Below are 25892 nucleotides of genomic sequence, written 5' to 3'. Positions count from 1 at the left end.
ATGTACAGCTTCCCCTGGGGCACTGAGTTTGTAAGCATTCTTGTGCTTACAGTTGTCAAGGTAGATGCTATCTCCTCGTACTTGGGCTGCGTGGCTGGGCTGGGCTTCTGAAAGGACTGCCTGGTGGCAAGCTACACTTCTCATATCATTCTCAGTAGATCAGTGACAAACACTGCCCCTTAATTTGTAAGTCTGAAAGTTTAGAAAAGACTCAGACTCCCTGCAGGTATCAACCTGCATTGTCAAAGCCAGAACATGTTGATGATGGCGCTGTACTTTCTCCTTATCTTTTGCTTCTCCATCCCTTGTTCTCACATTCAGATTTCCCACATAACAGTAATAACACTAATGGCAGCAAAACTGATGCCAACAGTTACTACTTTTTGAGCACTCTGCATGCTGAATATTGTCCTAAGTATTTTATACATACTAACCTACTTAATCCTCCCACTGATAGCTTAATTATCTCCCCATCATTAATCTCCAGTATCATCATAACCATTTTACAGAATTGAAGACTAAGGCTCAAAGGATTTAATTCATGGATCTAGAGATGCATACCTAAGTCATAGAATCCAGAGGTTCATAATCCAGAGGTTCAGTTCATGTTGCTGCTCTAATTTTGGTGCTGGAGTTTCCAGCAAACAGAGTCTCAGCCTGTGTTTCCTTCTCCCAAGCTCTCAGACCTGTACTTTGCCTCTGCTGCTCTGGTCTTTCCTCTGTCTGTTTCCTCCATGAGTTCTTGTAATGGGGTCTGCTTACTGCTTGCTTGTGTCTGTACCCACAAGAAGAAAGTCAGGTGCCCCCTACTTCCCAAGTCTGTATTGTCAGTTTAGTTTCATGGAGAATGGATGTGGTTTTGTTTTATGTTTTCCTGACACTACCTGGCTGGCCCTCTTAGCCAGATGCTCTTTAGCTGCAGGCCATCTGCCTGCAGATCTGTCTAGCCCCCTTCTTTCCTGGCACCCAATAGCAGATGATTTTGTGGAAACCAGGGTTTTCTTATACTTGAACTTTCTTTTATCATGTTTTATACCTAAGCTTCAGCATGCTGGAAATGGCAGAAACATCCTAATTTTGAAAGCTCGCCACATCCACGGACATCTCCACATTGCCTTCCACTTCCCTGGCTGCTCTCTCTTGGCTCTCTGTTGTGTCACTCAAACCTTTACTATGACAGTGTAAAGACTGGACTTGCATGATTTGTCTCTAACAATCCTCATGTTAATATTGTCACAAAAGGCACTGGAAGTTGTGTTTTAACTCACTGTGTAAGAACTTAGAACTGTCAGTTCTTCATATCTGAGGATTTTGAATCTGGGGACTTATTAACTGTGATTACACACACACACACACTCACACACACACATTTATATATATGGCATCTTCACTGTGTTAGGTATCCTAAGGAATCTACAGACAACTTAAAGTATCCTGGAAGATTATATATCAATATAATGTCATTTGTCACAAGGAATTTGAACATCCTCAGATTCCGGTATCCTCAGGGGTTCCTGGATCAACTTCCCATAGGTCTGAGGTGATGTAGGAAGAAGTGCAGTAAATTGCCTAAGATCACACAGCTTAGAAGTCATGAAGATCAATTTAGAATCTAATGTCATTCTGACCTGACATCCCATGCAATTTCCTGTTCCAGGATGCCCTCTATCTGTAACTTCTCGGATAACTGACAAACTATGTGACCAGAGCCAAACAGTGGGATTTATATACATGATCTCAATCCCTATAACAGCTCAAGGAGGTGACAACTGCCAGCAGCAGTCCTCTTTCTAAGTGAAGGAACAGATTCAGAGAGAAGGTCACATGGTCAAGCTAGGACACTAAAAACTCAGATCTAGCTTTGTCTGATGCCAAAATAATGCATTTAAACCACTATTATGATATCTTCTAAGTATAGCAGAAATAATGGGATATGTGTGGATTCTCTATGAATACATGGCACCTGTGGATACAGCAGAAATGTCCCCTGATGTCCTGCACACTTGCCAAACTGCCATATCCTTTCTATCATGTTAGCACCTCCTCTCCACTTTCCATTCCAGGCCTTTTATTTCCAATGCTCCTGCTATTCTAACCCCAGCTTTTCCTACCTGGACCATTGCAATTACCATCCCATTGATCTCTCTGACTCCGTTCTGTTTCTCATGACAAGTCACTTGCCTGGACCAAGTTTATTCTGCAAACACTGCTCTACGCAGGACGTTCCTACACACCTGCACCGCCCGTCACTGCATAATACTTCCACAGCAAACATACACCCCAGTTAGTGTATTCACTGTCATGCACATACACATACAGTACCATGTGTGCCCTCCTTCTACACTGTTTCCTGCATCTTTCCCTCCCAAATCTTCAGACTACTACCTTCCTTATAAATCGAAACTCAGTTTCTCCTAATGTCCACTTTGACTAGAGAAGTCACTCCTGACAAATGTTTTACCTAAAGTTCTTTAGTGTCTGCCTTAATAGTTCATCAAATAGCCTTAATTAAGAACCATCTGAAAAGTTTTCTTAAAATCTATAGCTTCCTCAGCCCTGCCCTTCCTTTAGTCAGAAGGAGAGATTTTGATGGGCTTGCATCTTTATTTAACAATTTATGTAGACTGTAGTGTGTCAGCAATAAGGGAGTTCCTATTAGACTCAGCCCCACCATCAACAAACAGCATGGACTGACGAGTCTTGAGAGAAGGGTACACACTGAAAGTCTCCTGCTTCCCTCAGCTCTTGCCCACTGGTATTTTCCAGACTATGAGACAGTGAGACAGGAGCTTGACAGCAATGGTCCTGTTATGGTGGCAGGGGACTAAACAAACTAGGCAAGCTCTCTACCCATGAGCCACATCTCCAGCCTGTCTCCCGTGCAGGTATGCCATGAACACTGAAGGAAGAAAAACGCATCCTTCACATCTCCTGGGATTCTAATTTCTTCTGGCTCTAAAAGAAATGAGAGCCTATCATGATCACCTGAACAAAGGCCCAGAAAGTTAAAGCAAGGTCCTCAGTGGGCAATTTTGCAACGCAAGGTGCTAGGACATCACCAGCAAGCGGGAACTAATCCCAACCTTAAATACAAAAGGAATTAATGTGGTTTAGACTTCTCACCAACTCAGTCTCTGCCTCCACTTCCCCCCACTCCTTCCCCTCCCCACTTCCTTTTCAGAAACTCTGAAATGTCTGGGGCAAAGCAGATAAAGATGATGATGTGCACAAGGAGCCGGACGCAGTGTGACGCACAGCAGACTCCAAATGCATGCCAGCTCCTTCCTTCCCACTCCCTTGGCTCAGACAGAGTAAGCCGAGAAACCCAGGCTGCAAACCCTCATGCTAAAGTCACACCCTGTTCTTGACAGCTGCACTGCATGCAGCCCAGCTCTGTCTGGAGGGGCACATGCTTCTACCCAGCCTCAAAAGGCCTTTTTCTCCCACTTCTGTTCTCTCACCCTAGGGGCTAGGATAAAGCCTTTCCCTATTCTTTTGCTCATATAAATATTTTCAGGCAGCAAACAGCATTTTTGTTGTTGTTGTTGTTTTGCATTTCATTTCTAACCTGTGTGCCCCGATGTACTGGATCCCCTGGAGCACTGCAAGGCTCTGCCCTCCTGAGAGAATGGAATGGTCACCCAGCAGCCAGCAAGTCAAGCAGATGAGAAGCAGAACCAGCCAAGCCAGGAGGCAGCCCAGGCAGCCCCGGGTTATTGACTCTGAGTGGCCAAATTCTTTCCATTTAAACCACAAACACTGATAAAATATTTTCAGGAATAGAGTAAGGGAATGCACTACCCTCACTTCCCAAAATGTAGAACTGAAGAGGTCAAATCCTATTTAAGAAGCTGAGAAAATAGTGCCTGACTTTATCCCAGAACTAAATTTAGGCATCCACCGAGATCTGGCCCCTTGGCAGGTTAATTTAGATGAACTAATGGCGTTCCTGGCACACAGGATATACTCAGTAAATGGGAGCTATTATCTTTACTGTGAAAATGGAGTGTCTGGTTGATGTTCTCATCCAGTCCTCCTACGAATCCTAAAATCAGATGTGCCAATCATTCACACATCTGGGAACAAGACTCCATGGAGCTGAGCAGGAGGCAGCCTGCCTTCTGGGATCCCTGCTCTAGAGAGATGGATGCTATGCTGAAGGGATGTAGGCTAGGTAGACTTAACCTTGAAGATCCGAGGAAGAGGGCCAGACCCCTGTCCCTCTTCCCTTAAACCTCAGCAGGTTTGAGTTCTGGAAGGAACACACAGGGGGCAAGGGGCAGGTACTTGTGTGAGGAGGTGCATGGCTTCCAGACATCCATGGACAAAGCTTACTGTGCTGAGCTGAGAAGCAACTTCCTGAGCAGAGGGGAGCCCACCACTTCTCACGGGACTAAAGTGAACTCCCATGTGGAAGGTTTAGAGAGAGTCTGCTGTCCTAGAGGGTAGGGCAGAACACAAGGACCCCACGATGCACATTCATGCTTTAGAAATCTTCACCTCTTCTATTCTTCTGTGCCTTGGAAGACATTACACTTTACATTTCATCTGACTATCTAAAATACTTCAAAATACTTCAAAAATACCTTCCTCCAAAATACTTCCGATTGTGTTCTCACCCCTCCCTGGCCGCCATCCAGCTCACGGCCTTGGCATTCCCTTCCTTTCCCTCCAGCACAGCCTCATCTCTTGGACTTGCTTCTTTCCCTTGTCACCAGGATTGCCTCTCACATCCTCTCTGTCACTCCACCTGCCCCGACTGGGTTCCCTAGACGACCACGCCAGTTCAGCTACACACTCTCTGCTGTGAAATGAAACTCTCTACAACTCCAGTTCCAAGCAGCAAGGACCTTAGAGAGAAGCCCTCAGACTGCTCAGCAGTAGGTGGTGCTCTTGTGCCAGCTCAGAGTCAGTGTTCAAAATGTTTGATTCTGACAGACAGCCAAAGGAGGGCAGAATGTGCCTCCTGGGAAGCCAGAGTCATCAAGAAGCTGGCTGTGACCTGCAGGCATTGCAGTGTAACTCAGAAATGAGGCCTGTGAGCTCATAGTCTGAAAGCCGGACAGTACAACAGGCAGGGCCAATGGGGAGCTTGTACCTTCTCTTGATGCCTTATGATAAAGTCAGCCTTCCAGGGAGCTTGCAGGTGGCACAAATACCTTGTGATGGGACCAACCTGGTCAGCATGTAGAAACCAGCCCCTTTCCCTCTCTACCAGGAAAGTTTATTACCCCTCCCTCTCTCTTTTCCTCCCTCTTACCTCACACACCAGGACGCTGTTGGAAAAAGGGTTTACTGAGGCAGGTCTGAGAGTTAGCAAAAGAGACCACCACACTGCGATTTCTTGAGGAACATGAAACAGGACCATGAAGGAAGACGCTATCTTGGGATTCTAACTACAGGTAGTTTTCCACGGAGTTAAGATGCCTTATCTCAGGTGGGGGTGGTTTTTAACTCTTTCCATGACAAAGTGATGCAACTTCAGCTGTGCTTGAGAAGATCAATGGGACCCAGAGATGAGGTTGGAACGATACATGCCCGAGCTGGGTTTCTCCTTGAGGAATGGAGACCATCACTGACCTGGGCACCAGAAACAGCTAACCCAACACTCTCAAACTGGAAGTTCATCCCTACGATGATACGTGGGAAGACAGCCTCCTGTGTTTGTGTCTGAGGCTCTCTGAGTAATGCATCTCCCTTCTCTAGATGGGTAGGGCCCAGGGTTTCCAGGTTGAATGTGGAAGCAACTTCACCTGTCACCACTGCAGACAAAATCTTTTCCTTGCCTGTGTAAACAGGGTCAAGGGTTGCAGACTCCTCCCTCCTCTTCTATCTGAAAAGCTGGTCACAGGAAGGCCATATTGAAAGCCAAGACTCACATCAGTGAATACAGACTGAAATAACTTAAGGGACTCTGTATGGAGCAAAGAAGATGGGAAAGGATTACGAGAACCTACCCAGTCACTAAAGGACTAAGAGAGCAGGAGGAGACTGGTTCTGGTGCATAGCAGGGACAGGGCTGGGACCACTGGATGGAAGTTTCAGGAGGTGGACTCTGGGCTCAACTCCTTTCCTTCTTACAATTGTGGTTGTGTCGCTGTGGGTATGGACTAGGTCTCAAAGCTGTGAAGCTATGGTATCCTTAACCCTGGGAACGCTCACCAGAGTCTGGGAGAATACAGGTTAGTAAAGGAAGCTGAAAAGAGCTCCATCTGAGGAAAGACTGGACCTGATGCGGAACCTTCAGGATTCTCAGGTGGCCCTGATAGGACCTAAGCCAGTTGTGGGAAGCAGCTTTTAGAATCACTGCAGTAGATTGCTGGCCCTCTGCCACAATCTGAGAAATAGGCACTATCTGCTGCCAGCTGCCTCTTGCCTTCCTTCCTGTGGATCCTCAGCTCCAGCAGCACTGGGCCACAGATATTGCCGGAACACAGCCTTTGGAGTTGCTGAACTCATGTTCACACAATCTCCTTTCCTGAAACCCAAGCTGAGCTAAACAGGTCCCTATCTAAGTTCCCATAGCAACAATAGGCACCTGGAGATTTGGTGCCTCTTCATCAGCATGAGAGGGTGTAGTGGATCTTCCTGTTAGCCATCTCTAGCATGTGGCTCGATACTAATAAATCAGCTAATCTTCAACAACAATGGTCTAAGGTCATGGTCAGAAGCCTCCGCTTCCTTCCCCTCTGCCAGCATGAGACCTTGGGTCTGATAGACGTTGGCCAGCTCCTTTTCAAGAATCCCTTCTTAGTTCTTCCATTCACCTGGTCCCTAACTAGCCTTATGTTCTGTTGTCCAGAGTCCACTATGCTATCCATAGTCTACTCTAGTATTCTTATGGATAAATCTATAATCTCTATCTACCTGATATGCCCCATAAGAAAAGCCTGCCCATCCATCCATCCATCCATCCATCCATCCATCCATCATCTTTTTCTGGATCCCATCTTTATATCATCTTCATAGGCCATGTTAGGCCTGCCTCTGTAAGTCTACTAGGCTCCATGCACACGAGATGCACACTTTCCTTTATTCACACAATAATCCCAAGGCATGTATTAAGATCAATATTTTACAGATAAAGACACTGGAACCCAGCTGCAGGCACACAGTGAATGGCCAAGCTGGGATTCAAACCTAGGCTTCCCTGATTCCAAACTTAGTGCTGTCTCTAGAAGCCTTGGCTGGCTTCTGTGGCCTGTACTCTCTGTGGGGAAGGGCTGTGCTAAGGACATGCACCTGCCAGGATGGGAAATAGGAAAGAAAGAAGTAGGTGGTGAGGATCACAATAAAGAAAAAGAAGGGAGTGGATAGTATAATCCACTGGGAAGAAAGCTTGAAGAAGCTCCATACCCTAAACAGACACATCTTGCTGTAGTTTATAAATTATGCTAGAGAGTTCCTGGCTCTTCCAAAAGGGAACTCAAACACACACTGATAGCTCATGCCTGTAATCTAACTCTCAAGAGGCAGGGGCTGGAGGACCCTGAGTCTGAAGCTAACCTGGGCTACACAACAAGATTCTATCTTCAGACAAAGGAAGAGAGTACCCTAGCCATTCCTCCACTTCTAATAACAGACCTACCATGCTTTCTTTCTCTGTTAGACCACCACCTACTCTCTCTCCTATATACACTTACCTCCTAATCTACTCTACCTCAGTAAGAACAAGCACCTTCGTATCTTGACTCACCTGAGAATCAAAGCCATCTCTTTCTTATAAGGTATGAAGAACTGCATCTATGTTCCCATCCAATGCTACTCAGAAGACAGCAAGGTGCACAGCGTGTGGCCAGCACTCAGTGACTATTTATAAATTAGTTAGCTAATGTTTCTGAGGTGCTATTCTGTGCCTGCTCTGGACAGATACCCTACCTTTGGTTGGATTTCCTTTTCTGGGATCCATTCATGAGCAGAGGCTGCACAGATAGATTTTATACATAGCACTTGTGGGATTTATGCCCTCCAACCCTGTGACAGGACCACAGCTGTGAGTCAAAGACCCCCAGACCCTGAACACTCCTCACACCCCCCTCCATGTTGTTCACCCACAATCCCCCAAAGAATGTCTCTGCCCAGATACAAGTTGGAGCTGAAATACAAGAGAAAGGAAAAAGGGGAGAGAGACAGAGAGAGAGAGAAAGAGAGAGAGAGAGAGAGAGAGAGAGAGAGAGAGAGAGAGAGAGAGAGAGGGAAAGAGGGAGAGAGAAAGAGAGAGACAGAGAAACAGAGAGACAGAGAGAGAAACAGAGAGACAGAGACAGAGAGACAGAGAGACAGATGGGAGAGAGAGAGACAGAGACAGAGAGACAGAGGGAAAGAGAGACAGAGACAGACAGAGAGACAGAGACAGAGAGACAGAGACAGAGAGACAGAGGGGAGAGAGAGAGACAGAGACAGAGACAGAGAGAGACAGAGAGGCAGAGGCAGAGAGACAGAGGGGAGAGAGAGAGAGAGACAGAGAGAGAGAGACAGAGACAGACACAGCTTTGGGTGAAACACACTTCCATGCACAGCCAGTAGGACATTATGACTTGGATTATTTTCAGGATCTAAGGTTTCTAATGTGCAAGGGGAGGAAATGAGAAGTAAGTACAAATTCCCAGGGCCGGCAGGCTGGAAATAATTCAGAACACTGTGTTCTGTGTCAAAGGGGCGGGGAAGCGACACACTTCCTTGCCCTGAGCCCAGTCAACAAGAGGTGGAGAGCTTCGCTGGTTTAGGTCTGGGGAGGAGACCAGTGGCACCAGAACCTTTCTCCAAAGAAAGCAGGAAATTACAAACTGCCCAGTTAGGACCTTGCCCTCTTGGCCTCCCGGAAAGTGGCAGCTCTCTTTTTGAAACCTCCTTTCCAACGAAAAAGGCTGAGACAACTGAATCCCATGGAAACTCGGCACAGCCCCCCAGCAGCCTGCCCAGTGCTTGGGCATTTACCACAGCAGTGGTAAGGGCATATGGAAGGTAACACTTGTCCTCAGGCCCTTGAGCTGCTCTGTAGGATGCTGGCACATGTTGCTGTCTCTCCTGTACGGCAAGAATTTTCTAAAAGACAGGCTGTGTATGGTTATATTTGCTAGTACATATGAGTGTGTGAGCATTTGCCAGTACATATATGCATGTTTCCCTCTTTCTTCCCCTCCTTCTCCATGTATATGTAGGGGAAGAGTGATGGTGGGGACAGCACTGGCCTTAGAGAGAAACGCCATTTTTTTTGGTGCTGCCTACCACTCTTCTCTCCCAGGCAAAACTCTCTGCATCACTGTGCCTTGGATTTTCTTACCTGCAGGGCAGGGCTTAGACCAATGCCTGACCATGCCTTACCATAAGAAGCAAACAGTAGAGCAAGGGATGAACCACCGACTGGGTGACTTTGGGTGGGCCTTTGCTCTGGTACAAAATTTTCTATGTGAAAGGAAGGGCTGGACCAGAAAACCTCTAAGGTTGTGGGTGTGAGCACACTTTCAAAGCTGACAGTCAAACACATACCATGTATTGGTATTGTGATTACTACAAAGGCACTTCACTGTGACAAATGACTGTGAAGTCAGACTACTGCTGGCTTCCAGGACACTGGGCTGGAGGTCAGGGGAAGAGAAGAGACAATGGGCCCATGTCCTGTACAGAAAGAGAGCTAGTGGAATTACTCTTCAACTGAATACCCTGATTCTGGTCACCCCACTTTGGGGTCTGCTTTGGGCTCTAGGGAGTGATCAGAACTATTTATAGCTTGGAGGGAGAGAGCAGGAAACAGCAGTGAAGACCCGGCCTAGCAATGGGACATCCTAGGGATGCTTAAAATGCTAATATGGCTAACAGGGCAAAAACACATATGCACACAGCCCTTCCCCAGGGGCCTGAGGCCTACCATGAAGCCCTTCACCCAGTAGTATTCATCTTTCTTTTCTCAGAGTGATTAACACGAAAGCTATGTTACTTTATTTGTACAGAATTCTAGAAAAATAAAATTCATACATGTGCATTTGAATAGGATAGGAAGTATTTCTGACTCTATGTTTACAAAGGAATAAAACATGGTGCTGCAGAGGCGATGGCTCAGCAGTAAAGAGCACTGGTTGCTTTTCCAAAGGACCCAGGTTCAATTTCCATCACATGTGATAGCTCAAAACCATCCGTAACCACTCCAGCTCCAGGCAACCCAACACTCTCCTCTGTACTCTGTGGGTTCGAGAGATACAGATGGTACCACAGACATGTGTGCAGGTAAAACACTCATGCACAAAATATAAAGTAATAAAATAAATAAAAAAGACAAATTACTCATTATAATACAAAGCAGACAGTAAGTGGCTTGGATATAGAAAGTGACAAGAGGATTAATGGCCTCCCCTAGGACACTAGAAACAATCACTATGCTCTGGGTGACTTCAAGGATAGATATTGTTTTCAAAGACCCCTTCCCATCCAACCCAGTAGGTGTGACCTCAATTTGACCTTCTTTGACTTTCTCAAGGGCACTGAACAACCTGCTTACTTATAAGGTCCCCCCCCATGAGTCTATATCTTAGTTCCTGACTTCTCTCAAATATCAGTTCTTAATGTTGCCTCATTAGAAGTTATCAGAAATCATTTGAAACAAGTCTACACACAAGTGCATTGGTTTTGTCAACTTGACAAGATCCTAGACACACATGGGAAAAGGACTCTCAATTGAAGAGTTGTCTTCATCCAATTTGCCTGTGTACACGTACGTGGGGCATTTTTTTTTAGCTGATTGTTCATGTAGGCCTAGCCCATGATGAGTGGTGGCTCTGGGTTATATAAGGAAGTTGGTGAGCAAGCCAGTAAGAGGTTTTCCTCTACGGTTCCTGCTTCAGTTCCTGCCTCCAGGGTCCTGCCTTGAGTTCCTGCCCTCCCTTCCCTCAGTGAGGGACTCTGACTCAGGAGCATAAGATGAAACAAACCCTTATGTCCTCAAGTTCTTTTGGTTAATCTTGTATCACAGCATCAGAAATGCCAACGGGGACAGTAAGAGAGCATCCAAGACATGTGGCCTGGTTTACAGCAGGATGCAGTGGGTGAAGACTACACCAGGGGTTCAGTCATTCAGAAGAAACCTGCACAGTGGAAGTGATGGGCACTCAGTGGCTAGGCACCTCACCTACACCGCTCATTACACCATTAACCACTCTGGCAGCCACTTGGCTTTCTAAAGCTGAAAGGTACTTAGGAGATTATCTGAGAAAAGTTTGTTACTCCCTAGAATCCCAGAAGGCAATAGTGCTGTAGGAGGACCTACTGCAGACACAAGGGGAGCACGGAGAACAAAACAGCAAACAGTATTTCAGAACCGTTGAACTATGAAAGGGAAAGGTTTCGATATTATCCAGTGTGGCAAGTCTCAGGGAAAAGCAGTAAGTATTTGGAGTGTACTTCATCAAACTGCTGTGGAGATTTGGATGGGTCTCCTTACATCTCAGCTACCTCCGCCACCACTGCCACAGCTAACACAGCTGTGACTGTGGCCACACCACCCTGTCACCCCTTGAAAGATCTTTCTGTTAAGGGAACGTATTGAGCATGACAAATACAACATGGGGGCAGAAGGCAGATGGCAGATGGCAGACGGCACAGAGTCAGTCCAAAATCTGTGTTTTGTTGAAATATAAATGGAGGTCAGAGGTTAAAGATATGCATAAGGTGTCACAATTGGTCACTGGCATCCAGGACAAATGCTAAGTGTCATTCAGCACACCTCTATTTCTATACTGACATGGCCCCATGTGAAGAGAATGTAACTGTGCAAGAATAAATATACAACCAAGCATTTAAAAATCAGGGGCATGGGAGAGATGGAGGTATTGTCTTATTTTGGGCACTTCCAAAGTACATGTTTATCTATGAAACAGATAGAACATCCCAGGTCAAGAAAAATAATCTTCTGGTCCCAAAACTAGGAAACCCCACTAGGTCACCCTGCTCACTGCTTGGAAATTCTGCCAGAATTAGGAATGTTCACTTTCTTCTTAGCAAAGCTGTGTGCAGGCATTAAAAACTAGGTTGACTGGAGAGGCCTCAGGACAGCCCTCTTTATTCAGAAATGAGTAGCCATAGTTTCCCAATCATTTAGTCAGTTGTCTCAGGGATTTTTCTGAGCAAGTTCCCTCCTCATGAAAATGGGAAGAGAAAGGACCTTCCTCAGATGAGACTGCAGGAGGTGAAACAATGGTCAACACTCCCAGCTTTCTTATTAAGGCCTCTCCATCACTCCTGAGTTCTGATGATCCCTCTTCTCTGGGAACTCCCAAACACAGCAGTTATTGCCTAGGGCTGTCCAGGCCATAGCAGATGTTAAGGAAGAGTAAAGGGAGAAGGGAGGGACATTTAAAGCAGTAGTTCTCAACCTTCCTAATTCATCAACAAATGATAGTCATTTCCTGCTACTTCTTGTGGGCATCAACTTAACTTCTAAGTGGGCATCGTGAAGTGACAATGGCTGCTATCACACAAGTCTGAGCTTTTTACCATGTGTGGGAGGTAGGCTTTTTGATTTAAGATCCTGTCCAGGTCTAATATGCTAAATGTTACCCAAGGCTCTGAGGAAGCAGTATCCAGAGAAGAAGCTCCACTGTAAAGCATCCACCCTTTTCCCTTCTGTAGCCATGGACCTGGTATTGACCTTTGATTCCACACATAGCCCACCCATCTCTCTGGTTACAGGCTACGGTTATACTGCATACATTTTCCTCACATGGGGCCCACTGTAGCCTGGGCCAGATGTGGCCGAAAACAAAGCTGTATAGAGCAGCAAAATCTGTTCTAGCCTAATGAGTAGCAACTGGGTCTATGTTACTCTGTGAACACAGTGCTGCATGGGTCCATTGGTTACAGGCCAGAGGGTGCTGGGCTCAGGCAGAAGTGGTTCGTCTCCCAGCATTGCAGGCTAGTTAAATCATCTCGGAATTACCCAACACTCCCAGCTTTCTTATTAAGGCCTCTCCATCACTCCTGAGTTCTGATGTTCCCTCTTCTCTGGGAACTCCCAAACACAGCAGTTATGCCTAGGGCAGTCCAGGCCATAGCAGATGTTAAAGAAGAGTAAAGGGAGAAGGGAGGGCCATTTAAAGCAGTAGTTTTCAACCTTCCTAATTCATCAGTCCTTTTATACAGCTCCTCATGCTGTGGTGACCCCAACTATAAAATTATTTTTGTGGCTACTTCACAACTGTAATTTTGCTACCATTATGAATTGTAATGTAAACACCTGTGTTTTCTGACAGTCTTAGGCAACCACTGTGGAAGGCTAGTTCAAACCCCAGAGGGTCGAGACCCACAGGTTGAGAACCTCTGATTTAGCTAGTGAGCGTGTGTGGTGATGGCTTCAAGGTGTTTCCTCACAATAGTTTCATCAGACTGTACCTTAAATATGAGCTTTGTCACAGATCAGCTAAGCCTCAAATCTGTTTGAAGACATAAAGAAGCAGGTGTTGATATGTCTGTCTTTTTTTTTTTTTTAATCAGACAGTAGACTTCCTGGGGTTGGAAATTCCAGCCTATACATATTTCCCAAGTAGCTCATTCTTGCTCAGAACCATTTATCTGCACTCATAATTATATAAACAGGGGAGGGGATACTTTATGACATTCATACAGTAGAACCCTCCCCTTCCTCCTGTAAGACTTGTAATACAGTGAGCTATCACAGGGGTCAGGAAAGGTGGTACAAGACTGCTTCTTTCTCAAAGTTCTGTTGGATCTAAGGGTGGCTGGGGAGTGGAGAGCCGCCAGCCTATTATTCATGCCCAGAGGGCAAGTGGTCACCTCACAAGGCCAGAAGAGAGACTCTGTCCCCACCCCTGTTACAAAAATAGGAACAGAGTGGTCACTGAACTTACTGCCAAGAGTTTCCCAGATCTGGAGAGGCTTCACTGAACTCCGCCAACCCTGCTAGGAGGCCGAAGTGCGGCTCACACAGGAACTGTTTCCTATGTCCTTGTTTAGATGTGGATGTGCACACAGCCCTTCCTCCAAACCATCACCCCTCTGACCTCTGTCCAAAAGCACCAAATAAGTCAAAGGCTGAGGCACTTAGCTCCAAATGGATCTTCTGAATCCATGTGGACGCAGCTCTAACGCACTGTTGTTTGCCCTGGCTCCACAGCCAGTGTGATTTTTGTGGCAGCTGGGTCAAGCTTGAGCAGCACCACGTCACAGACTCAAAGTCATCACCCTTCCTCCACCCCTGATTTGTTTTTAATATGCTCTGTCTTTCTCTGACTACTCCCACACAATACACAGATGTACATTCACATACATGCACAAATACACTTTATTTTCTTTTAAATATGATTTGCTGTGTGTGTAGGAGCGTTTTGCCCACATGTGTGTATGTATGTGAGTTGTGTATGTATATGCGTTACGTGTGTGCTATGCCCACGGAGATCAGAAGAGGGTGTTGGATCCCTGGAAATGAAGCCACCAACAGCTGTGAGTCCTCATGCGGATGCTGGGAATCAAACCTGAGTCCTCTGAAAAGACAGCGTATGCTCTTCACTCTTGCTCCCTCTCTCCAGCCCCTTCTTTCTCTATTTAAGGTGTAAGTATACATCACAGAAGATGGGTTCTAAACTGAGTTCGTGAATTTAAGTCCGTGATAGTGTACTTTAATGGAGGAACTCCTTTATCTCCACTAATGGCTGGCTGAAACACAGCATTACTTTCTATTATGAACACAGAAAACTAACTCTCCAGTGTTAGTGGAAACAGTTCCTTTGATACGAGCAGCAACTAAGCCTTTCTGTATCACATCAGGGTGCTGTCCTAAAATACCATCCATGTTTATCACTGTTTCCAAGTAATGATGGCAACTAGACTTCAAGCAGATCTAGTATTTGTCACATTAAAAAAAAGAAGTACATAGTTTTTAAAAGTTGATGCTGTATTTTATTTGCTTTATATATATATATATATATATATATATATATATATATATATATATATTTCTATATTTAAAAACATTACTGTGCAAAGTCCATGGGTTTCACTAGAGCAGAAGAGATTCATGGCTTGGACTGGGTAGGAGCTGAAGAGTACACATTAGAAGGTGTGACGTGGGGGACAGAAGAGACGACTCAGTGGACAAGAGCCTTGGCTGCAGAAGGATGAGGGCCCCAGTTCAGGTTCTATACCCATGTTAAAGGCCAGATGTGGCCGTGTACATCCCTGTAATCTGAGAGCTACAGGGAGTGAGATAGGAGGATCCTTGAGACTTCGTGGCTACCAGCCTACCTCTAGGTTCAGTAAGAGAACCTGTCTCAAAGGAAAAGGGAAAGACGATCTAGCTAGACACTTGATATTTTCCTCTGGCCTTTGTGTGTATGCACAGGGTTGCATAACCACACATGGGCAAAGGTGCCTGCACATAGCTGTAACACACACACACACACATACACACACACACACAAACACACACACACACAGAGGAAAGTGGAACTGGAGACTTTATTTAGAATACCAATGCATTAGCCAAGTTACTAATAAGGCGGTATTCATCCTTAGTGTGGGGCGAGCCCTGAGAATAAAAAGACAATAGGGTTGCTAGAGAAGAACTTGGGTAAGCTGTGAAGGACAACTAAGACACTGACCCTGTTTAACCAGCAGTATGATCTTGGGCAAGCCACTCCGAGTCTCTATTTACCCAGGAATACTAATATACTGTGCAATTCTTGGGAGTATGAATTGGGAAGCCCTATTAGAGACAACAAGTGCTGGCAAGCCAAAAGGACTACAGCTGATTCTAGAAGGGTAGCCTCCCCTACCTGAGAACTTCAGAAGCCAACATGTGTTATTTTATCTTTGAGGTGGACATTGCTGGTATCCTGGGAAAGTTTTTCATAGTTTTGAGCTACAGTGATTTCCTGAAGAGTTCTAAATCTAAAACAAACCTAGGCAGATGTGAGTTCTCTCATCCCATCCTATCTCTGGCTCCCTGACATAACCACCCAGGATCAGCTTCAAAATGGAATCCTGCCCCAGAACATAGGGAATCTCAAGTGAAAAGCTTTCAAACTTCTCTAGACCTTAACTAAGTATCTGTTTCTGGCTTTACTGGGAGCTGGCTCCTGGCCTGACTTCTTGTCACTCAAGGAGTGGTACAAGGATTCTGTGATCTAAGCAAGTCAGGCAAGATCAGTCTCAGGAGGCCACACCCCTGGGTCAGAGGTCTGGAGGAGGTCAGGGAAACACCTATGTATGACTCAAGAGAGGACCAAAGTTTTACTGTAGAAATGGATATGCATTCTTTCCAAACTATATGGATTGATTTTCTTATGCTCACAAAAGATCAAAAAATATATCCATCAAAAGTAAAACCACCCATAAATTTAAAATTTATAAATTAAAATTATAAATTTATGTATATAAATATATATTTATATATATTATGTGTATATATACATAATTATATATTATATATAATATTATATATATATATATATATATATATATATATATATATATATATATACACACACACACACACACTCTTACAAAGCTCTATGTCAGACACTGTAAAATTCACAGGCTCCCAAGAGAAGCCACGGTATTACTAAGAACAACATCATACATTTAGTTTAAATCACACCTAGAAAACTAGTAAGAAGGAAGCTTGTGTCTCTTCTTAAAGGACACTTGGTAGCAACACTTCTTTCTCCACTTCAGCTTAAAGAGAATATAGAGAACTACTTTCTTGTGTTCTCAGCAAAGAGTCTCTAGATGCCTCTATTCTTTGTTTCCTTCCCACGTCTTACCTTTCCATAACAAAGAAAAAGCTTTGAAAATGTGCTATGGTGAAAATGATATCTTATTTGTAAAAGAGCTTGAAAAAGACATGCATGGGAAGGAGAGTCTGGAGCTTAGAAACAGAAGACTGGATCCGCAGGCCAGCTTGGTGTCAAGACAGACAAAACCACATGCCTCACGGAACTGACGGGCTCTACAGACTAAGCAGAAATCCATTCTTGAAATACTCACTGAAATGAAAATCTACTATGGAAAACAGTAATGGTTGATAACAATGTTGCTGTTTTGGCTGTTGGTAGTTCAGTCCACTCGCCCATCACAGGCAGAGGGCGGTGTCTAACAGCACCAATATAAACATGGACTCTGCACCAGATTACACTGTCTAGTTTAGCTAGTTCCACCATAAAAGGGGACCATGGTAGCCCACTTATCGCTGGACTCTGAAGAGGCTTAAAGCAAGTTAATGTATATACAGCTCCAAGAACAGAGCCTGGCATACAGTAAATACAGCATAAGGGTACATTTTAATAATCAGTGGTCAATGGCCAAATATGAGAATGAAGTAAATTTAAACAAGCTGGAACCATGAAACCAATGGGCATCTTATAAAAAGGATTTCCATCAAATTTCTTCAATCAGAGATTTGGGTCAACAACCCCAACAGTTTCCCTACAAAGCTGTGCCCCACCACACTGCAGCTCAGGATAGGCCTGCTCCCCGCCTACCTTCTCAGCATCTTGCTCAAAGAGCCGCAGTTGGAAGCACTGATCCAGCTTGAGCTTTCGAACGTGCCACATCTGGTGCAGGTGTTGTCGGGTGGAATGCAGCTTATCCAGGAGGCTGGTGATCTTGGGTACAAGGCTCTGGAAGTCGGCACTTCCTGGGATGCAGTTGCGCCCTGAGAAGCCATCGCTGCAGCGGATGCACTGCAGTAACCGCTGCCCCTCCCGGTCCAGCTCTTCCACGGGGGCCTTCAGCACCTTTTTCTTAAGTTGCGTGTGCTCGTCGATAAGCCTCCGAGAGCCCTCCACATCCACAGGGAACTCCTTCCGGGCTAGCATCTCCTGCAGGTCCTCAAGGCGTGAGAGCAGATGTACCGCACTGTTGAAGAACTCCTCCAAGGAGAGGCGCAACTCAATCCACTCCTCATGGTTGTAATCCAGGGAGCCATCAAACTCCTCTGTCAGCTGCGAGGGGTCTACCAGCTTCGTGAGGCCCTCCACAGACACCATGCTTGTCTGGGAAGAAAAGACAGAAAAAGAGACACAGTGATGTGCATTGGTGGGGGAGACGCCAGGGCAGAAATAGGCAGGGGGAAGAAAAGGACAGGTCTATGCAATTAGAACCTGACACAAGAGGGAGAGGAAGTTGAGTCCACCGGTCAACAGCCACAAATCAGCCGAGATCAGCAGGCTCAATAGATGGCTGATTGCTTCAACACACCTCTCCACCTGACTGCATTTATATCCAAGGATAGACAGCCCTGAGTTCCATCATCTTTCCTCCTCCACAGCCTGAGTTTACTACAGCTGGGCCTTCCAATTCTATAAACAAAAACTACATGAAAAACCAATCCAGCATCTGGCATGGGACATAGAGGCCGATTTTCTATAACAAGCCCAAGCTTGTGGCCAGAATATCATCACGGGTGGAAAAGCAATGTGGTCAGTTCTTGGGCTGCCAGTATTTCAAAGACTATCTCGGCTGATCAAACTGATGTGAGCTCCTCTCCCCTGGTTCTCTCAGGACATTGAACTGGGCATAGGTAACACCTGGACCTTCTATTTCCTCTGTGAGGAACACTTGAAGAGTGAAGTGGAGACTGTTGTGTCCAGGAACAGTGTCTCTAACAAACAACAGCACAAGCCACTACCTTATTCATCAGTAAAGACCCTTTCCTGCCTGCAGGGCCTTGAACTTCTCCTCTCTCTGGTGAAGAGGCTGTGAAGAGAATACGTAGATAATAAGGGCCTCCTTTCACTCACTAATGTAATGATTTAGGGCAAGCTATCTAAGTTTTCAGGGACCTAGTCCCCTTCCCCGTACAGTAGAACTATATAACAGGTTGAAACTCCTAACCTATAATCACAAATCTGATGAAATGTGTCCATGTGTGGCAACTACATAGGAGCCAGGCATGGAGTAGGTGTTCCGACCTCACTCATGGTGGTCATGTGAAGGCCTGTATCTAACTAGTTAGATACTAGTGAGTATCTAACACACAAGCCTATAAGAACAGCCTGGCCCTGTATCTTTTTGCATCTGAGAATCTTCCTTTCCCCCATACCCAACCTAAGACAGAAGAGAGAGCTTCACTGAAAGGAGGGATGACCTGAAGCAGAGATCTCATACCTGACTACTCACTACAATCCCTTAGGCAGTTTGAGGTAACCAATACACCCACCCCTAGACATTCTGATTTCATTAGACCAGAGTGGGTAGCTTTAAATGCAGCCACTGGCAAAGAATCCTGCTAATCAGAAGTCTTGGCTACTCCAAATCATGGCACTTGAACTGTCAGTATTGGTGCCATCCTAGAGCCTGTCAGATGGTACCTCCTCAGGCCCATCACAGGCTAGAGGCAGATTCTGTATTTTCAAGATTCCCAGGGGATTTGAATCCATTAACATTGAGAATCTTTACTCTAGAACATGGTCTCTTTTCAGTGTGGCTAGGCTTCCTGCTTCTAGGAAGCTTACAGTCAGGACCTGTTCATTGTTTGTTGAGTGACTGCCACAGATCAAGCCTCTACAAGCCTTGCCATCTCACAGGCTGCCTTAGTCTGAGGCAGGGATTCCATCTGCTGTCTGGGTAAGGCCACCACTGCCTTCTAATTGTTGTACCGAGGGGACTCACTAGCCATCTGGGTTGTACCTCTCTGGCTTAGGAGGCAGAGACAATCTTGCTCAGCTTGGGGTAAAGAGGGTCACAGAGTGGGCAGGACAGCTACACAGAAGCAAATGTTTACAGATTTCTAGAACTATTCTTTCCATGTTTTTCAGCTTATAAACATATCAGTTTGTTGTTGCCACCTCTGCATAAACAAACCAAAACATTACAAGTGTTTTTCTGTGGGACTTGGAGCTTTTGGCAGGGCCCTGGGAGAATATGATGTTTAACTGGCTTTTTTGCACCAAGACAATTTTCTTGGGCTATTAATAGAGTGAGAACTTCCACAGTCAAGAGGTCAAGCCATTTGTACTCAATTTGCAGCCAACTGGGGCCACCACCCCAACACATACGCACTCCTAATCCTTGGGGACAGCACTCTAGAATGGGAAACTCTGAAAGATTAAACGCAGCTCAGACTTTAAAACAATCTCTTCTCCCCGCTCCCTGGGCTCAAATTTGGCTAGAACAAGAATGTTTAAACCTCTGACTTAATCATATGTGTCGCCATTACGAAGTCTCAGGGACTCACATGCCCTCTGGAAAATTTAGTTTAAAAACAACATGTTTTCATGGATACATATGTCATCCTTGAAGGAAGGTAGAAAAACATGAATAAAATAAAACTGCCCATTTTCTAGTCACTTTAAATAGATCACCGCAAACAACTCCATTTCTCAGCCTCATTCTTGAAGAAATAAAAAACAAAAATCCAAGGGCTGGAGAGATGGCTCAGCAGTGAAGAGCACTGGCTGTTCTTCCAGAGGTCCTGAGTTCAATTCCCAGTAACCACATGGTGGCTCACAACCATCTGTAATGGGGCCTGATGCTCCTCTGGCCTGCATATGAGGATAGAACACTCACATACAATAAATAAATAGATATTGAAAAAATCCAAGATCACACTGTTCATATTGTTTTAAAATCTGCCTTTTAAAAATGATATGCCCTGAACATTTTGTAATATTTTAAAATATTTCAATCGCCTTAATAGATTTCTATACCAATGCCACCAAACTTAATGGATTGTTAGAAAATAAATCAACAAATACATGTACCTGTTAATATATTATATATACATATGTGTATATATAATAAACATATGCACATATATTGTACATATATAATATATATGCATATATATAATATATATATAACATATACTATTACAAAAATGAACATAATAAACATCTTTGTTAGCACTTTGTTTGTAGTTTTAATTTTTTTTTGCTTTTTTGTTTTGTTTTATAAGAATGGTTTTCCAGAAGAATTACTAGACCCGTGGATATAAACTTTTTAAAACATTTGATAGAATTGCAACGCTGTTGTCAGAAATACTTGTGCCATGTACACTCTCATCAGCAGTATACAGAATTGTGGAATGCTGTTGTGCATTTGAGATCATTTCTGGAGCCTCTAATTCACACCAGAATGTAACTGGTATGTGTGCCAAGATGGTCAAGGCATCTGCAAATCTTAGCCTTTAACATATTCACCTCAAAGATGAACTTGGAGCTGCCAAAGTTGGTCTTCTGCTTCTGCCAGAAGTTGTCAGGCTTGATGATGAGGGCCACATGGATCTCGGCGGGAAAGGCTTCCTGCAGTGTCTTGAGGAGGGGCTTGATGAGGTCCCACTTGGAGCCCCGCATGTCGATGATGACGGTGAAGCCACGTTTGCAAACGTCCTCACTATGGAAGATCAGAGTTCAGATGTGGTCACTGGGCAGCAGAGACTTAGGTACACAGGCAGAAGACCTATCAGGAGACTCACGTCTCCCCAACTCGAATCACCCTGCCAACTCTTGTCATTTTTCTAACCAACTGAAAGGGTCACACCCCTCTGTTAAGGTTTTGTCTTTTGTTGTCTATTTTAATGTTAAGTGTGTGGGAGGCAAGACCTGGAGTCTACACACAGACTCTGGACCTGCCCCCAAGTTAATTCTGATTGGTGAATAAAAATGCCAGCAGCTAATAGCTGGACAGAAGAGAGATAGGTGGGGTTGGGGCTTGGGTGAGAGGAGAGAGGATGGAAAGGAGAGAAAAGAAACTGTCGTGGAAGAACAAGAATGACCAGGAGGGAGGGGGAGGGGAGGGAGGGGAGGGAGGGAGGACACCACCATGGGGTAGGAGTAAAGAAAATGTAGCCATGTGGGCTGGCCAATTAGAGCTAAGAGCAGTCCAGATGGAACACAGTAAATAAGAGTGACAGCTTGGAGGTATGATGGGAAAGTGGATTCTAACAACATGGAGGGTAGGCAGTTGCCCAGCTATTGTGCTGCCTAAGGCATATTTAGAAATATAAAGACTGTATGTGTGCTTTCATCCAGGGACATAAGTGTTTAGAGGCAGTTAGAAACCATGCATCAAGAGTTTTTAATAACCATTTACTACACCCCTCCTGTGCTCGGCTCACCTGACCCAGGGCTCCAGCATCTGCTTCCTCTCAGCCCTTAGCAATCATCTACCTCTTCTCTAACATTGGTTGCACTTGGGAAGTTTACCACGTGGGTGCTCAGACTACACCTAATTTCTCTTTCGGTTTTCTTTTCCCCTTCTCTTTCCTAGGAGGAGCCACGATTCCTTGTTTGGATTAGAGCTCCCCAAAGACAGGGACGCTATTGCTCGTCAAAGATGACAAACCTGCCTTGTGCCCACCCGAGACAGACACTGGTACACTTTCCCACCTCATACAAACTGAACCAGAGCATCTTTTCCAATGAATGGCTCTAGGCTGACTTTGCCAAATGATTGACTATAAGGTATTAGTAGCATATACTTGCCAGCATTGTATTTAAGATGAATCACGTGTAGTTCAAAATATTTGCCACCTTTAAAATTAAGGCTGCTGAGTAAAGCTGACCACTAGAGGATAGCGGGGTGAGGCTGACTTGTGGGGAAGCCCCCAGCCCATGCTCCACACAGTGGGCCTCACAGTGAACGTCATTGGGATGGGGCAGTAGCTGTTGAGACCCGGACCAACAGGAGTGAGACTGACCATCTTAAAAACCAAATATAAGCAGCTCAAAGGAACCAAGACGCTGCTATTTAACTTATTGAAAGTTGCACTTAAACACCTAAGCTCAACTAGAATTCCTCAAAAATTGAATGAAAAAATATAGGTGAGAATCAGTGATATCTCAGTTAGGGGTTCTCCCCTTTATTTCTTGGTTTATTTTACCCAGCCATTTATTTTTAAACCATTTCTCTATAGACTCGTATATTTCCTTGGGGGGGGGTGTCTTTCCTCTAATATCACCTCTCCCAGATGGAACGTGTGTAAATTGCTGTGTGGGTTAAGCTCTCTTTGCCACACCATGCTTGCTTACAGCTGCTAGTTGTAAGGCCACCATTGACAGGCTGCGGCCACAAAAGGAGACGAACCTGTTTTAGGCTTCACCATTAAATGTCAACCAGTGACAAGCAGGATGTCTCAGCTCGTAGGACTTGTGTGTGTGTGTGTGAGTGTGTGTGTGTGTGTGTGTGTTTGTGTCCCACGCCTGCCACTTTGCTCAGGCCTCCCAGTTAGATGGCTACTCCCTGTTTCTCCCTAAACCCTGCACATCAATGGAAAAGGAGTTACCACCTCGTCTTCTTTGATACTTTATGAGTCCTCCCATGGCCACAGCCTTCTGATGCATTCTCTGCCCTACTGTTGACACTTGCTGTGAAAACAGTCTAATCTCCCACGGTGCTTGTATGTCAGCTATACCCAGCTGGGGGGTGGACTTTTTTTCTTTTTACCTTTAATTTTTTTGTATAGTCCAGTCGTCATCCCCCTCCTGTTCTACTCTGACTGTTCCTCATCCCATTCCTCCTCTCTAGTCTCCAAGAGGATGTTCCCCCTCCCACACCCTGCCAGGCCTCCCCACTCCCTGGGGCCTCAAGTATCTCAAGGGTTAGGTGCATCTTCTCTCACTGAAGCCAGACCAGGCAGTCCTCTGATATATATGTGTTGGGGGGGGACGAGGGGGGCTCGGACCAGCTAGTATACGCTGCTTGGATGGTGGCTCAGTGTCTGAGAGATCTCGGGGGTCCAGGTTAGTTGAGACTGCTGGTCTTCCTATGGGGTTGCCCTCCTCCTCAACTTCTTCCAGCCTTTCCCTAATTCAACCACAGGGGTCCTCGACTTTAAGACCATTGGTTGGGCGTAAGTATCTGCTTTGGTCTCAGTCAGCTGCTTGTTGGGCCTCTTGGAGAGCAGTCATGCTAGGCTCCTGTCTGTATGCACACCATAGCATTAGTAATAGTGTCAGGCCTTGGAGCCTCCCCTTGAGATGGATCCAAGGTGGACCAGTCACTGGTCCTGCTTTCCTTCAGTCTCTTCTCCATTTTTGTCCCTGCAGTTCTTTCAGACAGGAACAATTCTGGGCTAGAGTTTTTGACTATGGGATGGTAACCCCATCCCTCCACTTGATGCCCTGTTTTTCTACTGGAGGTGTGTATAGTACTATTTTAAATCGGCAGCACCCGACCTGTCTTGTGGTATGGGGCCCGCCAATTTCCCCCACTAGGCAAGGCCTGAGGCCATGAGCTGCAGCGTGCCACTGCTACTGTTCAACTCTGACAGCAGCTCATGTCAACCCAAAAGCACTGGCCCTGCCACCCACGAGACGCCAGCATGGGAGATGGCTCTTCCAATCTCCCACACTGTCTCCACAAGGTTGGACTGAGCCCAAACCATCCCGCCATCCACGCAATACCCAGTAGCAATGAAATTCTATTGTTTAAAGAGTATCCAATAGCTTTATACATTTGGTAATGTTCAAATATCAAGATGCCCACACAATTGGAAGTGTTAACCAATTAACTAACCTAGATATAAGTTGTTACCGAGGACTGTTCTCGATACATGCACGGCTCTCTATGGCTCTTACATCTCTCCCTTTCTAGTTCCTCCTCTTCCTTCTCCTTCCGACCCCTCGTTCCTCCTACCTCTCATACAGCCCAATCGCTGAGCTTTATACGAGTGCAGTGGGCAGACATCCCATTACAGAGGTGGGCTCTTTAAGTTCCCTCTCCCCACTGTTGGGAATTTCATTTATTTTGTGCTTATTCCGTGCCAGGAACCTTGGGCACTTACTACACATTATTTCATTTTATCCTCACAAAGTGGTTGTCTCTGTGTAGCGATGATGAAATTGCAGCACGACATTTGCATAAAGCTATACGACCAGCGATAAGCTCAGAAATGCAAAGCTAGGCACATGGGCTCTGAAGCCTATGCTCAGATCCCTGTGTCCTTCTCTACCCTACCACTCTGACACCAAGTGCGGGTGAGGAGTAGCAATGAAGGGATTGATTTAGAGAACTTGAGAGAGACGAAAGAGTCCCAGGGAACGACCACTGTTCTGCAGTGAGTGCAAAGGTCAAAATGGAGGAAGTGAAAGCATGGCCAGGTGTGGTAGCACACACCATAATATCCATACTCAGAATGCTGAAGCTCTACCATGGACTTATTGTAGCCTCTGGGGCAAGCACCTTCTAACATAGCGAGGCCTCAGTTCTCACACTGTAAACTGTATAAACAGTAGTAACTACCCTAAAGGACAAGTGTGTTCATATTATTAAGAAGTATATACATATATGTATATATGTATATCTATATACAAGTATATATATGTTAATATATACATAAAGTACTCACTGTGGAACCAAACATGTAGTAAAGTCTATCTTAGTAGTTTTATAAGGACCTATTGGTGACCTTTCAGAGAGCACTTTATTGACCATGGTGCCCATTCTCCAGCTCTGTGACAGTTGCAGCCACCAGGATGAGTCTGCAGCCTTCTCAAGAGAACAGCCTTTGGCTGTTGGATGCCATTTCTCCTGGAGAAAGCAGGGCAGTTACTACTCCACTGTATGGCCAGACAGGGCCCCTCTTACACAGATGTGCTTGAGCCTGTCCCCAGTCCCCCATGAGCAGGTGACCGTGGATGGTGATGGGTGCTCAGAGCCTGTGCAGACATCTGCTAAGGCTACAACTAGATTCTAAAATCACGTGCTCTGGTGGCCTGCCCCCTCCCTAACTCTACTCTCAATCTCTTACAGATTTCTTTTGGAAATCACACTCTTAATAAACCAGTTCCCCCCAAATCCCTCTCTCAAAAAAGACGCAGCCTGGCAATTCTTTTTTATTATATAGTCTAAATAATGTAAATATAAGTAATGTACTTCACATGTTTGTGAAATTCTGAAGGCAATTTGATGTATGGCTGGAGACAAAACAAAACCAAAAACAAACC

General features: G+C 45.3%; 1 protein-coding gene across 1 annotated transcript in view; it reads right to left on the bottom strand.

The window, feature by feature from the left end:
* The window catches only part of LOC114608321 (kalirin-like), a 473938-nt gene that overhangs the window by 190618 nt on the left and 257428 nt on the right, over positions 1 to 25892 (bottom strand). The window contains exons 8-9 of the mRNA XM_028752277.1: positions 21147 to 21339; positions 17487 to 17999 (exon numbers count right to left, since the gene is read on the bottom strand). Coding sequence (XP_028608110.1) covers positions 17487 to 17999; positions 21147 to 21339 — 706 coding nt within the window. The remainder of the gene's footprint in view (positions 1 to 17486; positions 18000 to 21146; positions 21340 to 25892) is intronic.

The sequence above is a fragment of the Grammomys surdaster genome, unplaced genomic scaffold (assembly GCF_004785775.1).
Source record: "Grammomys surdaster isolate TR1022 unplaced genomic scaffold, NIH_TR_1.0 125889, whole genome shotgun sequence".
In the NCBI taxonomy this organism is placed as follows: Eukaryota; Metazoa; Chordata; class Mammalia; order Rodentia; family Muridae; genus Grammomys; species Grammomys surdaster.
Note: the sequence above shows the minus strand (reverse complement) of the source record. Positions and strands in the feature narration are given on the sequence as shown.